Raw genomic sequence first — 18,469 nt, 5'->3', positions numbered from 1 at the left:
CCCCCATCCGCCATCAGGGGAAGCGATCGGTAGGAAAAACGGGAAAACTCCCCAACTAAAAATACTTAAAATTGATTAGAAACCTTGCATAGACAACATCTGTAGACCTCAACCAACTTACTCTCAGAATTGGTCAGAGAAATTTATCATAAAACTGATCAGAGCCAAAAATCAATCAGAGATGTCGAACCACGAGCTACATCAAAATGGGTAGGTATAGAATTGTGAACCGTAAACAAATTATTCCTTAAACATAATGCCCTCATTATTCCTTAGAGTCTACACACTTAAAAACAATAGTAGCCGGAGACATCTTGATTTATGTACAATATTTTGTAATAACAATATGGTGTTAAAAAAAAGCAAAAAGTTAGAAAATACAAAAATCAGTTTTCAAGCACGATTTTCCCAGTTTTTCGCCCTTTTTCCCATTTTTTGATAACAGTTTAGTTCCAACTTTCGCAACGCAACTTTGATTATACATATTTCTGTCATATTAGAATGCAAAAAAAAAATCGCATTAAAATAGCCAAACATAAGTTTTTATGCACAAAAGTACAAATTTTGCCATTTTTTGTAGTTTTTAACCATTCCAGACATATATCTTTCTATGTTCCAAATTTGAAAAAAATAGGTTCATCCGTTTAGGCGTGATTGACAAATATACAAACAAACATATAATCAACAAAATAACTTAACAACTAAACAAAGAAACAAACTTACAAAAAATGTATAATATAAAATTAGGATATATCGATATTAGCTACTTGATGTAAGTTTTTTCTAAAACCTATTGCTGATTTATAAGAATAATAATTGAGGTAATTTTACTATGGTACAAACAAATTCCAAAATAATTAGTAATTACCCTTTTTCAAGAGTTTAGTTTGAATTACTTAAAAATTCACAAATATGAGTTTTTGTCCAATTTAAATATTTTGTACTTAAAACAGTATACCTACAAAACATATTACAAAGCAAACATAGAAATCTCTTTTTACCACCTCAGACTTCAGATGGTTAGTGGAACATATATTCGCTTCAGAACAGACAAAAGTACTAATTTTTATTGTTTTTCGCACATATCCCTATTTTTCCCCTTCTGGTCCAACTTTTGCAAGGAATATTTACTAATACATAATTCTGACACTTTAAAAACCTAAATTGACAGTATTTCGGTTTAGGACAGAAAAAATAAGGCCGTTTTTCGGCCTTACCCCCTTTTTTACCCGTTTTGGTGTGATTGATGCACAAAAAAAAAATAAACAAATTTACAAAGAGATTTATAATATATTAGCTTTTTGTACCCGGCGTTTCCCGGGATTTTAAATAATTTATAATATTATATCTATAGATCAATTAATATTGTCGAAATGAAGGTATCAAAATTTAAATAAACTATATAATTCAGAACAACTTTCCGCAAAATTTACCAAAACCGAAAATTACATTTAAAATTGGCAACTAAGCAAAAAAAAAAAATAGTAATACTTAAGATGTATGTAGTAAGGTTTCATTACATATCGTGTTTAGACGATCGCATCCTTCTACATTAAATTTTGACAGATCATATTACTTGTGTGCCCGTGCGAATGGGCCATAGAATAAATAATATTTATTGACGTAGAGAAAAAGTGTGTACTAATTTTACACTTTCTGATTTATGTTTAAAAAATGCCTATTAATGCTTTCCAAGACAGTCTTAAAGTGTGTGGTTTAGATTTCATAAATTTCGGTTCAGTCGTTGACATAATAAGACGTTATTGCATCAAAAAAGTAGGAAAAATACGAATATTTCTTATGCAGTTTAATTTGTCAAAAATATTGATATTCATAAATTTAATAGCGTTTTCGTTTCTATTAAAAAGTGTTGTCCAGTTAAGCGGCAACAATATTAAAATGTTACCATTACCCTCCAAATGTGTAACATGTTTTTTGTCAGAAACAAACACAATTATGCAACCCTGTACTTAACAGCTGTTTTAGAAATAAACAAACATTTCTAATTCGTGATTTTTTGGTTTTGTAAAATATTTAAGAAAACTATAAAGAATGGAAAGTGAAACAAACGAATCTCCAACTACTTCAAAAAGGATTCTACAATGTAAGAGCAAAGTAATTATTTAAAAATAAATATAATGAAAGCTTTATAATTTTGTTTCTAATTTTAGTATGGTCAGATGGAGATACTTGTCTGCTGTTGGATTTATATGCGAATTATTTACCGGAAATTGGACCACTTAAAAAATTCAAATCAAAAAAAGATATGTGGTCCAAAATTTCCACAGAAATTCCTGACAAAAGTGCTAAACAATGTGAGGAAAGATATAAAACAGTGTTGAGGAGAAAAAATCTGCGGTGGAAAACAATAGTACATCTGGCTCAAAAAGAAAAATTATAGAATTTGAAGCGGAATTGACTAAAATTTGTAAACTTGATGACTCTATTGAACCTGAAGTACAAATGAGCAGCCAACAAATCCTCAAAAAGGAAAAAATAAATAAAGTGTCTAAAGGAAGTGATAAAAAAAGGTCAGTACATCAGATATTGGAGGAAATTGCAGCTAAAAGAGAGGAAGCGAGAGAAAAGCGACACAAAGAAAAGATGGAAGCTATAGAAAAAACGCAAAGCCTTTTGCAAACAATTTTACAAGAAAAAAATTTGATATAAAATATCAAGACGATTCTAAAAAAACAAAATTCTATAAACAACTTTTTTTTGACAACACAGACAACCAACAAATACCAGCCTCAATTGTTCCAACAATTAATGCAAATTTGTTAAATAAACCCGTTAAGGAAGGTTACAAAGTTCCAGTTTTTTTATGACCTGAAGTAAATTATTTTTTTTAGAAATTTCGAAATAAGTGAATTCAAAAGGTATAGTAACTCCCCTTTGACGGTTTTGTTAATCCAATTGAATGGCCTAATCTAATAAGATCATACGCCACAAACAAATTATTTTGAAATAACTGAGTTTAAAGAACCGAAAAGTTATAAAAAAATCAATTTCTGAATTCGGGTGGCTTATGATGTTTTTACGACAAGCCCTTCAATTGTCATTTAGAATTGGAACCATTCAGACTGGTTTTAACGGTTTTAGTAGCTGTTGTTTTTGTCTATAGTATACACTATAATATTTTGATACTACTATTTTTATCTTTAAAGATAACAAATAAAAACTTTTATTCATATTTCCCTTTTTATTATAAATTAATTTAATACTTTTAATGTATTTTTATACCCTCCACCACCTTAGTGGTGATAGAGGGTATATATCATATATATATAGCACTCTAACTTGTTTTTTATTAAAACTTACTATTTCCAAAAATGAAGTACAAATAAATATTTAAGTTGTTGAATTAAATAAATGATTTTTGATATCATTTCTTTTGATTTGGCCTAATTGCGTAAGCAAATTATCTCTTGTATCTTCATCGAAAGGCTGGTTATTAAATTCATATTCGTTGTTAGATAGTTCTTCATCATAAAAGTCGTCTTTGTTAATGCAAATATTGTGAAGCACACAGCATGCAATAATAAATTTCGCCATAGTATCAACATTATGGAAATCTAGTCGCATTAATTGGCGAAAACGACCCTATTTTTACGCGTGTTCGACAAAACTTCAAATTGTAATTTTTTTCAGATTCACTTAAATTCCCATAATCTCGAAAGGGAGTCATTAAAAATTCTCTTATGGGATAAGCCGAATCTCCCAGCAAATGGTATTTAGGGGAGCACAGACTCTGTAAATCCTTTCCTATAAATGATAGCTTTAGTATTCGCGAATCGTGGATATTGCTAGGAATACCAGTAAATACATCCAGGAATCGTAGCTTTGCATCACAAATACCCTGAAGTGTTATTGATACTCCATCGTGCCTATTTGCATATGTCGAACGAATTTTATATTTAGGAGTTCTAATAGAAATATAACTTCCGTCTATACACCCCAATATATTTGGAAAACCTGCAATCTAGGAAAACATTAAACCTTTCACAACTTAGCGATTATGGATTAGCAAATACCTTTTCGAATTCTTTCGACACAATTTCCTTTTCTTCTATTGTTTGGGGAAATTTTATAACTTCAGGTGCTAAATCTGTTATGATAAAATCCAATACATTGTTAAATGAATTGTGGATAGTTGATAGTGACATGCCAAAGAGATTGCCCACTTCTCGAAAGGTAGATTTGTTACCACAAAACCTAAACAGTTAGGATACATAAATAAGTATATTCAGGTTATGTCTAAACACTTACCACAAAAATGACAGAATCTGTGTCTCAATAGGTAACTGGCACCTTCCGCCTTGGTACGATCTTTTAGAAAAAAATGAGGAGTATCTCTCAATAAAATACATGGAACTTCCACGGCTAATACGAAGGTTTTTTTAAAACTACAAAATACATTTGTATTACAAATCATTATGTTATATTAAAAAATCTTACATCGCTCTCTGAGTATAATTTTATAACATTATCCACAAAGCATTTAACACGCGGTATATAATTTCGTTGCCCCAATAAAGCATAAATTTCATCCTCTTCATCATCCGATGACGAAGATGATTCCAGCACTTCTTTAATTAGATTTATAGCGCAAACTATTGTGGAACGTTCCATTTTGACACAATAAAATTGTTAATACACAAAAAATATTTGTTTTCTTTGAAATAAAAATAAAGTCTTCTTCTTGTAAAATCAATTGTTCCAGGAATATCTTGCGGTAGGGCTGACGAAGGCATATCATCCTCAACACCTTCCTCATCGTCAGTTAGTTCACTCGGATTAGGTGGTTTGATTACCATGTCAATTTCTTCATCTTCACTATTAGCTAAAATGCTATCAACGGCCTCTTGGAGCCCTTTGAAACTCTGCTGGCCCTTAAACCACTCATATTTTAAATCTAAAAAAAAAAACAAGTAAGAGTGCTATATTCGGCTGTGCCGAATCTTATATACACTTCACCATAGTGTATTTTAAACATTTTTTATAAATTTTAAATTTTTTCCAGACTATATTATTATTACATCAAAAGCTAAACAAAAAGAACAACAACGCTAAACGAAATAAAACACAAAATACACAAGGCATCTACACCAACAGACATCTAAACATACATAACGAAAAACACAGAAAAACAAAAACAAAAATAACAACGCAATGACGCCAACAGCATCCAAACCAAGGGTGCCCAAGCCCTATGCGCTTGGTACTCTTTTGTTTTTGTAAATGCGCTTAGCTATAGACAGTGTGTTTTCTATACACTCTATGCGCTTAACCTTAGCAATACGTTGTTGCTGTTCTTAACAGTATACAAGCAAGGGTAAAACAACAACACTTTCGTATTCATTGCTGATAAACATTGACGAGACGTTGATTTTGTTTTTGTTTATCGTAAAAAATTGTTTTAAAAAGCACTTGGAAAAAATTTGTGTTAGTGTTAAATTTCAAAGTTACATTTTTCGCATAAAATTATTGTACAATAACTCACAATCTACTCTCATATAATTGAAAACGTTTTAAATACTTTTTTCTATTCATTAAAAAATATATTTGCAAAACAAAAGGGAAAATTATTTTATTTAAAAAAAGAAATGCAAATCATATTTTTTTGTATGTTTGGAATCCAAACAGCTAAATAAAACCAAATACATCTACACACACACGTGTACATCTTTTTTATAAACAGTGTTGAAATTTTCAGAGGTTGTCTCGGATTTATATTTATATATATTATATATATATATATATATATATATATATATTTATATATATTTATATATATATATTTATATTATATAATATATAATAATATATATATATATATATATATATATATATATATAATATATATATATATATAATATATATATATATATATATATATATATATATATATAATAATATATATATATATATATATAATATATATATATATATATATATATATATATATATAATATATATATATATATATAAAGTATTTAAAACGTTTTCAATTATATGAGAGTAGATTGTGAGTTATTGTACAATAATTTTATGCGAAAAATGTAAGTTTGAAATTTAACACTAACACAAATTTTTTCCAAGTGCTTTTTAAAACAATTTTTTACGATAAACAAAAACAAAATCAACGTCTCGTCAATGTTTACCAGCAATGAATACGAAAGTGTTGTTGTTTTACCCTTGCTTGTATACTGTTAAGAACAGCAACAACGTATTGCTAAGGTTAAGCGCATAGAGTGTATAGAAAACACACTGTCTATAGCTAAGCGCATTTACAAAAACAAAAGAGTACCAAGCGCATAGGGCTTGGGCACCCTTGGTTTGGATGCTGTTGGCGTCATTGCGTTGTTATTATTGTTTTTGTTTTTCTGTGTTTTTCGTTATGTATGTTTAGATGTCTCTTGGTGTAGATGCCTTGTGTATTTTGTGTTTTATTTCGTTTAGCGTTGTTGTTCTTTTTGTTTAGCTTTTGATGTAATAATAATATAGTCTGGAAAAAATTTAAAATTTATAAAAAATGTTTAAAATACACTATGGTGAAGTGTATATAAGATTCGGCACAGCCGAATATAGCACTCTTACTTGTTTTTTTTTTAGATTTAAAATATGAGTGGTTTAAGGGCCAGCAGAGTTTCAAAGGGCTCCAAGAGGCCGTTGATAGCATTTTAGCTAATAGTGAAGATGAAGAAATTGACATGGTAATCATACCACCTAATCCGAGTGAACTAACTGACGATGAGGAAGGTGTTGAGGATGATATGCCTTCGTCAGCCCTACCGCAAGATATTCCTGGAACAATTGATGTTTTTGTAAACCGCAGAAGTGTCGACAACGATGTCAGTGACGACAGCGATGATGAACCATTAGAGTCAAAGTGCACTCGGCTAACTTTTGCCACCCAAAGAAAACCTATTTGGCACAAAGCCCAGCTTCTCAGCAAAACTCTGAAGTTTATGACAGAGCGCAACAAGTTCGTTAGGAACTAAAGAATCTTAACCCAGTGCAAATATTTGAAAAATTATTTGATGAAAAAAATATAGACTTGATTACATCCAATTCAAAAAATTACGCAAAACAGAACAACAGGCACGAATTTCACTTGAACGACTGTGATTTAAAAAAGTTTCTAGGAGTTTTGATATTATTCGGTTATAATAAATTACCACGAGAACCGATGTACTGGTCCTTGGATGAAGACATTGGAAAGGAGATAGTGGCCAAAGCTCTTTCAAGACATCGATTTCGAGATATAAAGAGAAACATTCATTTGGTTGATAATAATGTAGCATCTACGACTACTTATAGAATGTTCAAGGTGAGACCATAAGCAGATTCACTAATGCAAAATTTTATGCAGTGGGTAGTTTTTCACGAGAATATTTCTATTGATGAATCGATGGTCAAATATTATGGTCATCATCCCGCTAAGCAATTCATCCAGGGAAAGCCAGTTCGATTCGGCTACAAAAACTTGGTTGCGGCTAGTTCTACGGGCTATTGCTATTCATTTGACCTATATTGCGGAAAATAGCAGATCGCATCTCCCGATTCATTGGGCTCACGTGTTGTCAAAAATTTATTAGAAAAACTGAATTGCACCGCAGAAAATCATCGAATTTATTTTGACGACTTTTTTACGATCTTCTCCTCGATTTAAAAAAGTTAGGATACCGTGCTACTGGAACTGTCAGGGAAAACAGGACAAAAAAAATGTCCTTTGACTAGCACGAAAGAAATGAAGAAGCAGGATCGTGCTGCATACGACTATATGTTCGATGAAGAAAATAACATTTTGTTTGTAAGATGGAAATACAATAGTGTTTGCACAATGGGAACCAACTACGGCACTATTGAATCCCTAGGAACCGTTAAGCGTTGGTGCTCAAGAAAGCGAGAGATAGGATTGCTGTTCATGGTAAGAAGTGGTGGTGGGTATTATTTACATACATGCTCGATATGGCAATTTCTAACGCTTGGAGGCTACATAATTAGCAGTGAGAGTCCCATGGATCAACTTTTGTTTCACCGAAACATTGCCCGTTATTATTTACGCCAAGGTGGGCAAAACAAATCACGGCAGTTTGGGTCAATAGTTGAAGGTTTACCTCAAGATGGAGTTGGCCACTATCCCTTAAAAATAGAAAAACAGTTACGGTGCCTAATTTGCCATGCCAGAGTACGTTGGCAGTGCAAGAAATGCTATAAAACACTTTGCGTCGAAAAATAATGTTTCGAAAAATTTCATACTTAAGAAGTCACTGTACTCATTTGAGTACACCCCTAAAACTCGTTTCCAAAAAAAATTTATATTTTTTTTTTTCATTTTGTGTTTTTTATGCTTGTTTTTATTAATAAATAAATCTGAAATCAAAAACTTAAAGCATTTGACCTCTAATGGGTTAAATTTTTAAGCCCCTTATTCTCAAACAAAATTTTTATTTTATAAACGGTTTATAAAATAGATTTTGTATGGAAATTTTGTTTTATAAACCTTTTATAAAGCAAAAATTTTGTTTGTGAATATGGGGGTTAAAAGTATATAAGTAGAAATTACTTTTGTTTCTTCGTTTAAAAAAATATTAATAATGATATATTTCTGTTTAAAATAATCCTAATATTAAAGTCTGCCCAGCCATTTAGGTGAAGACATATTGAAAAGCACGAACACCTTTTTTTACACATTTTAATTAGCTTTAGAAGAGACAAAAACATTTTTTAAGGACAAAAACAGTACATTTTCCCATTTTTCATCATATCGACTTTTTTTTTACCTGTTTTGACTTTCACAACTGAAATTTGTTAATTAATATTTTCGCATTAAAATAGCCAGTTAGTTTTTAGTAACAATTTTTCCCGTTTTTCGTCAATTTCACCTATTTTTTTACCCCTTCTAGTCCAATTTTCAGAAAGTTATATAGCCTATTGACGCTTCCAGACATATATATCTTTCTATGTTTCAAATTTGAAGAAAATTGGTTCATCAGTTTAGGCGTGATTGACGCACAAAGAAATAAACAAACTTATAATGAAGTTTATAACATATATTAGGATTAGGATATGTTTAAAATACACTATGGTGAAAGGTATAAAAGTTCGGCACAGCCGAATATAACACTCTAATTTGTTAGTTTTATGTACTTATTATTTATTTATTCAATCAATTATAATTATAAAATAACAATAATGACAATATATAAAATTAAGATAATAACAATTTTAGTTAAAAAAATAAATAATTATATTTACAAAATTGAAATCCTTATCAATTGAACATGTTATTTTTCAATGCACATATACTTAAATAATTATAGATCTATCAAATATTTGTAAATGATTATCAACAATAAAATGAAATCACAATCAAATATTAATAGCAAATAAATTCTGTCATTTCAACATAAAATAAACACTACAACAAATTACAAATAGAAGTTGTAAAGCAACTAAATATTAAATTAGTTTTAATGGAAATAATTATTAACATATAAATCAATTCTTTTTTTCTCAACCTAAAAAAGAAGGGAAAAAACTAACTTAAGACTTCATATAGTTTTCTACGTTATTTTAATAAGAAAATATAAGAAAAAAACAAGTAAGAGGTCTATATTCGGCTGTTCCGAATATTATATACCCTTCACCATAGTGTATTTTAGACATATTTGTTTTATAAATTCTTAATTTTTTCCCACTACATTATCATTACACCAAAAGCTAAACAAAATGAACAACAACAACGCTAAACGAAATAAAAAACTAAATACACAAGGCAATTAAACCAACAGACATCTAAACATACATAATGAAAAACAAAATAAACAACGCAATAAAACCAACGTACATTCAAATATACGAACAGAATTTACAAAAAGAAAACAAAAACAAAATACATAACTCAATGAAGCCAACAGCATCCAAACATACAATACAACCCAGCAGTTCGACGGGAAAGTCCCGAACTGACCACTTAACCTACCACTTGTGGTGGCCCCTAGCCACCTGACTACCCAGGTGACCGACCATTTTAACATGGGCTTGTCCTTCGAGGAAGTCAATCAATCGTCACTTTACACCCTACAAAGAGACGATTGCCTCCGCTCTCGCTTACAAAGGGGACACTAAAGTGACGACTGTCTTTCGAAAGTACAAAAAAACTTTTAAGAGTATAATAATTAAAAGAACGTAATTTTAAAAAATTAAAAAAACACGGCTTGATGAGGTGTAATTATCAAATGCGCTTTATTAATTAAAAATTATTTCTTATATACTAATTTATATATTGATTTATGTTTGTTAACTAAAGTCGGTTTTGCCTACTAAGCATAAGTGTGTTTTGTTTCCGTTCTTAAATTGGGTACAAAACAAACTTATGTGGATTTTTGCAATTTATTAAAAAACAATAATTTCACAATTTTAATAGTTGCTGAAAAGCAATAAAATATTTATTAGAAAAAACTCTGTAAATAAATTTGGTAACAAATTTATTTACAGACATTACATAAATTTGTTACCAAATTTATTTATAAAAATATAATTTAATGTAAAAAAATAAAAAGTTGCAATGCAAGTAGTTATTTATATTATGTTAACACGTGTTAGAGGAATAATGGGAGACATTATAATACCCCCACCGTTAGCTTGAGGCTCCACAGTGGGGCAGAATGGAAATTTTTTGGAAATAAATCTGGCATTTCTAAACGGCTGATCCGATCGGGATAAAATTTGGCGTGAGCGTAGCCAAGGAGTATTCGAGTTTAAGTTTTGAAGATCAACCCCGCAGATGCCCCAGGGACGGAGCTGTGGCCATTCTTTGTTTTGCCATTTTTTGTTTTTCACCCAAATACAAAGATTTTTATATTTTCTGAAAGTGCTCGACGAGATCTTGAAAAAACATGCTTGGACATACTACTTATCTCTTATAATATCCGAGTTATAGGCATTTAAAAATTTAGTGATACAAAAGTTACCATACCTTGGTCCGCCTTTTTTTGAATACCGGGCGTAATTTTAGACCAAATGGACTCAATTTTTTCTTGTTAGTTAGACAACAAAATTTCCAATAATATACAAAAAATTTCAGATCAATATCATTTACAGATCCAAAAATTTACGTTTTTTAATTTAAAAATTCAAAAAATTTTAGATTTTTTGCCTAAAATGTGTTTTAACTCTTTTATTAATAAAATAAAATTTTCTTTAAGAACATATAACAATTTTATAGTTTTCTAAAAGGTATCTTTACGCAGAACGCTTTGGCGTGAAAAACTTGTCATATTTTTTGAAAATGTTGCCAAGCATCCTTCCGAATATGACCTATTTTTTATAAAAAATTCAAATTTGGGCGACATGTTCTAAAATCCCAAAGCTGGGATCAGAAAACTGAAAGCAGTTTTGGAAACCTCAATATGTTTTTTATTTACTCCAAAAGTATTTTCCCAGCCCTGAAAGAAATGTGGACCCTATGGGCAAAAATGTAAAAAAATCCCATTTTTGGGATTTTCATTCCTATTTTTGGGAATTGCGGGATGCCCTTTGACCTTTTCAATTTTTTTTCATTTTCTTATTTGAAATGACAAATTTAACAAGCGTTGAAGAATTCATTGAGTTTTGTTCATAAATAAAGATTTTGTCATATATTACATATTTGTTAAATTTCTAAAACTATAATTTATATCAAAATTTTAATAGGGTCGCAGATAGCTACAACAATTTAGTCCATATTTATCCCTTAATATCATTTTTTTAGTTAGATATGGAAATTCTCGACCCTTTACAAAAAATTTCAAGCCAATATCTCAATTACATTCAAAAATATGTTTATTTAAATCTGTGTCCTTTAATTTCATATTTTCATATTTTAGTATTAAATATGACACAACATGTTTAAATCTTATATTTACCTATTTTCTATTTGTTTGCTTATCCTTATAATTGAAAGGTCCTATTATGCTTAAATTTTCAGAAATTTATAACTATTTTTACCTAAATTTTTTCGACAGATCATTTCGTTCTGTTTCGTTTATGATCATGTAGGTAAAAATATATAGGTAATGATAATTTCGATTCATTCACTAATAAGAAATATCAATGACTGAATTACAGGTTATAGTAATATAGTCCTAAATGTTAATATGTAGACAGTTCGTAATTTTTTACTTTGGAATACCTGTATGGGAAATGACAAGAATTGGTTTTATATAGAAACTACATATAGTAGAAAAGTAGACAAAACAGGCATATCAAAAATTGAAAACTTTTTAAAACTTTTTGATGTAAAAAGTAAGTCTGTGGATGGAAATCAAAAGAAATTTCGATTAAAATTTTGTAGTTGGATGGAAACTACTACGGAAATCTCAACTTACAACACATCAGCAGGAGCGCCTTGCTAGTCATACGAAGACTTATGTTCAAGGTAAAAAAATGAGGGTCACACAAAAACTTTTTTCAATCTCAAATGAGGAAATTGCTGATACATTTAACGAAATACTGAAAAAGGAAAACCAACCTATGGATGCCGTACATATTGCAACTATTCTTCCTAATACATCACCAAAACGACTTAAGCGAATTGTGGAAAGTATACCAACTCCAACATCACAATCAAATTTTACTGAAGAGGAAGCAATAAGTACCAAATATTAAGGAAAGCTCTGCATGAAAAAGGACACAATATATTACCATCATACAAGGCGATCCAGGAAAAAAACAAACTACCCTACCATCACCTATTGCTGTTAATGATGTGGAAGCTTGTATTGATATATCATCTTTGCTCGAAAACACAGCATCAAGAATTGTGTCAGACTTTTCAGAAGACCAACTAAGGAAAATTCATAACTGTGATGTTCTCTTAATGTGTAAGTGGGGATGTGACGGTGTATCAGCATTTCCAGAATACAAACAAGCTTGTGGAAGTCGGACATTAGCAGACTACAAAAGTGTATTTATGTCATCATTAGTGCCATTACGAATTCGTTCATATTCCCTTAATTCATCATCTTCAAGCATCGGAAATTCATTTGAGTTGTATTGATCCATATATCATCAATACAACTCCGGGTTCAAAAATTTTTGTAGACCCATTGGATTTGAATATATAAAGGAGTCAAAGAAAACAACAAAAGATTTAGTGGAATATTTAAAAGATGAAATAAATGCACTGGAGTCCATTTGCATAAAAATAAAGGAATTCTCTATTAACGTATCATATCAGCTAAGCTTAACAATGATTGATGGAAAGGTCAGAAATGCCATAACAGAAACTTCTTCCTTCTGGAGATGCTCAATATGTAATGAGAAAAAGTCGCAATCCTCAAATATAAACAAAAGCAGAAATATTAATGAAGAAGTCCTGTCTTTCGGAATTTCACCACTTCATGCCAGAATACGATTTTTGGATTACTTTTTACACATAGCATATGACCTCAAATATAGAAGTGTGCCAGAGAATCTTACTAAATCAACAAAAAATAATGAAGAATTGAAAGAACTGAGAGCTGCGGAAAAAAGCAGAATCAAAGAAGAATTTAAAGTTCAGATGGGATTAAACATCTACAAACCACTACCAAGTTGCGGTAGTACAAATGACGATAATACGGCGAGAAGGTTTTTTCGTGATTTTGAAATTACTTCAAAAATAACTGGAATCGACAAGGAGTTGCTTCGAAGAGTTAACACTATTTTAATGGCACTGAATAGTAAACATAAAATTAATGGAAATCGATTTGGGGAATATACATCTGAAATTTCTAAATTACTTGTATCTCTGTATCCATGGAGGGAACTAACACCAACAGTACACAAAGTATTGTGTCATAATAATTGAATCGAATATTCTTCCACTTGGACAGTTAACAGAAGAAGCCCAGGAAGCGAGGAATCGAGATTTTAAGCATGTTCAACTTTTCAGCTCAAGAAAATGCTCCAGGTAATCACAGAATGAAGATATTTTTAATAGTTTACTTCTATCTTCTGATCCTGTTCTTTCAACTATGCGAAAAAGATGGATTTGTTATGAAACTATATCATCTCAAAACGAGGAAGATTTAAAGGACTTATATTACCTTCTGGATATGTATACCGATATGACAGATTATTTTATAGAAAATTAGTAGGTTGTAAGAATTAATTGTATTATGTTTAAGATAAACAGTTCAAATAAAAAAGCTATTATACTAACTGATGATATTGTATTAAATTGTGTTTTATATTTCGGTGGCGGGAAAGGTGGTTTGTGTGGGGTGATTTAGGTGTTGTTGTGCGTGGCTCATAATAAAATTATATTTTTTTATTGTATATGCAATGTTAGTCTTTAATAAAATAATAAACTAAATAATTTTTAAAAATTGTCCAAATATTTTATTCAACACCAAATGTATGTTCTGTCATACTTAATACTAAAATATGAAAAAGATGAAATTAAATGAACATATTTTTGAATGTAATTGAGATATTGGCTTGAAATTTTTTTAAAGGGTCGAGAATTTCCATATCTAACTAAAAAAATATATTAAGGGATAAATATGGACTAAATTGTTGTAGCTATCTGCGACCCTATTAAAATTTTGATATAAATCATAGTTTTAGAAATTTAACAAATATGTAATATATGACAAAATCTTTATTTATAAACAAAACTCAATAAAATCTTCAACGCTTGTTAAATTTGTCATTTCAAATAAGAAAATGCAAAAAAAAAAAAAATTGAAAAGGTCAAAGGGCATCCCGCAATTCCCAAAAATAGGAATGAAAATCCCAAAAATGGGATTTTTTTACATTTTTACCCATAGGGTCCACATTTCTTTCAGGGCTGGGAAAATACTTTTGGAGTAAATAAAAAACATATTGAGGTTTCCAAAACTGCTTTCAGTTTTCTGATCCCAGCTTTGGGATTTTAGAACATGTCGCCCAAATTTGAATTTTTTATAAAAAATAGGTCATATTCGGAAGGATGCTTGGCAACATTTTCAAAAAATAGGAAAAGTTTTTCACGCCAAAGCGTTCTGCGTAAAGATACCTTTTAGAAAACTATAAAATTGTTATATGTTCTTAAAGAAAATTTTATTTTATTAATAAAAGAGTTAAGACACATTATAGGCAAAAAATCTAAAATTTTTTGAATTTTTAAATTAAAAAACGTAAATTTTTGGATCTGTAAATGATATTGATTTTTTGTATATTATTGGAAATTTTGTTGTCTAACTAACAAGAAAAAATTGAATCCATTTGGTCTAAAATTACGCCCGGTATTCAAAAAAAGGCGGACCAAGGTATGGTAAATTTTGTATCACTAAATTTTTAAATGCCTATAACTCGGATATTATAAGATATAAGTTGTATGTCCAAGCATATTTTTTCAAGATCTCTTCGAGCGCTTTCAAAATATAAAATCTTGGTATTTGGATGAAAAACAAAAAAATGGCACGAGTTTAAAAATTTTACATGTCGTAGGTACCCTACTTTGAGCCCCCATAGCTCCATCCCAGGGCATCTGCGGGGTTCATCTTCAAAACTTAAACTCGAATACTCCTTGGCTACGCTCACGCCAAATTTTATCCCGATCGGATCAGCCGTTTAGAAATGCCAGATTTATTTCCAAAAAAAATCCATTCTGCCCCACTGTGGGCTCTGACGAGACATTAAATAGTCTTAACATATATATAATAATTAGGGTAATAATGCATATTATATCAATACTAAAACTTATAGTTTTTGTTTTCTTATCATGATACGGTATATTGTTTAGGTTTTCTTCATACTTTATTTGTTTAATATATATTGTTTCTAGTTTCAAATCATTTATATTTACATTTTCATTACTTCTAATTTTCGTTATAATGTTTGGAAGGATAATTTTATCTTTAATTCTTAAATTAACATTAGTAAAATTTTTAATTTTAATTATTACTTTACAATCTCAAATTTTATCAAAAAGGTTCCTTTTATTTGTAGTTTATTGTTGTTATTACAGTTATGGTTAACATTTTGTTCATAATTTTTAAATATTAATAATCCGGGAAGTATTTCTATTACATCTTCGGTTTCAAAATTTTTTATTGAACAATTTACTTCTTTAAATTCTAAAATATTCTGTACACACTTATTTTCAATTCTAATCAAATTTTTCTCCACATTATCTGTTTGGGGGGAGTGTGAGAAATTTTAATATTGGGTATAATGATTAGGAGAAAAGAAAATAAAAATTAACATAGGGAGTTTTAGTTTTATTTCAAGGGTTTTTATTATTCCGTGTTCTTTACCTCTTTTCGATGGGGTTTTCTTTAATACTAAACTTAGATTTACAATAATTCAAATTAATTTGTTAAATTCACAGGACAGTCCTTAGCTTTGATATCACGCTTTTTAAAACTTTAAAAATTCACATTTACTTAAATTAATTTAGCTTTATTTAAAAAAAGTCCGTAAAATTACCTCACAAAAGTATACGAAGAATTTTTTCAGTATTCATATTTGACTATGTTATACGAAACACAAAACTTGGAATCGAATGTTTTTTTTTTTGCTAAAAACTATCAACCGAATCGATATAATTTTGTACCATCTGGTCAAAAATTTTGGGGTATTTGTACCATCTTTTTATGTAATATCATTAAAATAGCGGTTTTTGGCAATATTTGTATTTTTTTCTCCTTTTTCCCAGAGATAAAACCAAAATTTGTTATTGGGATTTAATATAATATATTAATGCTAATATCTACAATTATATATGCTAGCCAACTTTGTCGGAAAATATCGATCCTAGTGGTACGAAAAGGGACTTAAAATCCAGATAATTCAATTAGAAACAGAAGACCGATACTAAAAATATATCATGGAATGTTTAAAAACAAATCCTTATAACAAAGATTATTATTTTAAGGTACCTGAATGAATATTAAATTTTGGATTTATCTCTGGAAAAAGAGAAAAAAATGGCAAATATGGTAAAAATCGTAATTTTAATGATATTATATGCTCCAAAATTGTGGACCAAATGTCTCAAAAATATATCCATTCGGTTGATAGTTAACAATTTTTAACAAAAAAACATTCGATTCTAATTTTTTATGTTTCGTATAATATATTCAAATATGAAATACAGAAAAAATTCGTATACTTTTGTGACGTAATTTTATCGACTATTTTTAAATAAAGCTAATTAATTTATGTAAATGTGAATTTTTAAAGTTTTAAAAAGCGTGATATCAAAGCTAAGGACTGTCTAGAGAATTTAACAAATTAATTTATTAATTTAGCATACAAAATATGTTATTAAATTTAGTTTCTTTTTATATTATACCTAAATTCGAATACTTATGAGAGACACTTTAAGTCCTTTTTGATGAAATTTTCAGAGGTTGTCTCGGATTTTTGCTCATATCTCCGTTATTTATAGACCAATTTTGCTGATTTTAATAGCGATCTTCTCGAAAGCATGTCTAACAAAATTATTGAAGTTTCGGATCTCGCCGATATCTAGGGTCCTCTAAAAGCTGCTATCAACAACACACAGACGGACATACAGACGGACATAGCTTAATCAACTCCGCTACCTATAAGGATGCTGAATATATATACTTTATGGGGTCGGAAAATTATATTATAGAAATTACAAACGGAATGATAAACTTATATATACCCTTCTCACGAAGGTGAAGGGTATAACAACGCAATAAAACCAACCTACCCAAATATACAAACAGAATTCACAAAAACAAAATACACAACTTAATGACGCCAACAGCATCCAAACATACAAAACGAAATACACAGCTGGTTGCAAGGACAGGGAAAAGGAAGAAACAGTCTTCCATCTCCTATGTGAATGCTCTGCTCTGGCCGTAAAGAGAAACCGCTTCCTTGGCAATTTCTTCATATCTAACCTTGGCGAGATATCTGTGTTTAGGCTTAATGATATCCTCAGATTTCTCACAGCTACGGGATGGATCTAATACTACAAATACAACATCTGACGAGTGGAGTGGAGTGGTCCGGTCAAAACTGAGTCTCTTCGATTCTACTTGACAGTTCGCGTGTAGTGAACTACCACGTAGACCAACCAACCAATATATTAAAAAGAATCATTATACTAATGCAACAAAGTTGTTCAGTTAGTGCAACAATTAGATGACTTTAATAGAATAAGATAATTTTTGCAACGAAATTACTACATGGCGTTTATGATAATATCTAATTTCAGTTTGTCAATGAAATATTTTCATTTCATTGATCAAGTGTTGAAATTCATGTCTGGAGTGAAGCTTTTTCTCTTAGTGCATGTAATCTGTTTCCAATTCATAGTGTTGTTTTTCCTTATTTATCAAAGCATAAAAAACTTAATTTTTTTTTACTTGCAAAAATTTAATGGCGGTGTATATAACACACAATTTGCCAGTTTGTCCCACTAGTGTAATTTATGTACACAGTCCCTGGTTGCAATGGAATTTTGTAGATA

General features: G+C 29.9%; 1 protein-coding gene and 1 pseudogene across 1 annotated transcript; one reads left to right on the top strand and one right to left on the bottom strand.

Annotated features, from left to right (window-relative positions):
* The first annotated feature begins 2,019 nt into the window (after window positions 1–2,019).
* Window positions 2,020–3,185, top strand: LOC111688225. Its single transcript, XM_046950504.1, has 3 exons — window positions 2,020–2,104; window positions 2,172–2,358; window positions 2,391–3,185. Exons 1-3 carry the CDS (start codon window positions 2,053–2,055, stop codon window positions 2,668–2,670), a joined length of 519 nt encoding a protein of 172 aa, XP_046806460.1. The 5' UTR covers window positions 2,020–2,052; the 3' UTR covers window positions 2,671–3,185.
* LOC111685901 lies at window positions 2,804–4,632 on the bottom strand (annotated as a pseudogene).
* Window positions 4,633–18,469: the final 13,837 nt, after the last annotated feature.

Source organism: Lucilia cuprina, chromosome X (genome assembly GCF_022045245.1).
Source record: "Lucilia cuprina isolate Lc7/37 chromosome X, ASM2204524v1, whole genome shotgun sequence".
In the NCBI taxonomy this organism is placed as follows: Eukaryota; Metazoa; Arthropoda; class Insecta; order Diptera; family Calliphoridae; genus Lucilia; species Lucilia cuprina.
This window is presented reverse-complemented; position numbering and strand designations above follow the sequence as displayed.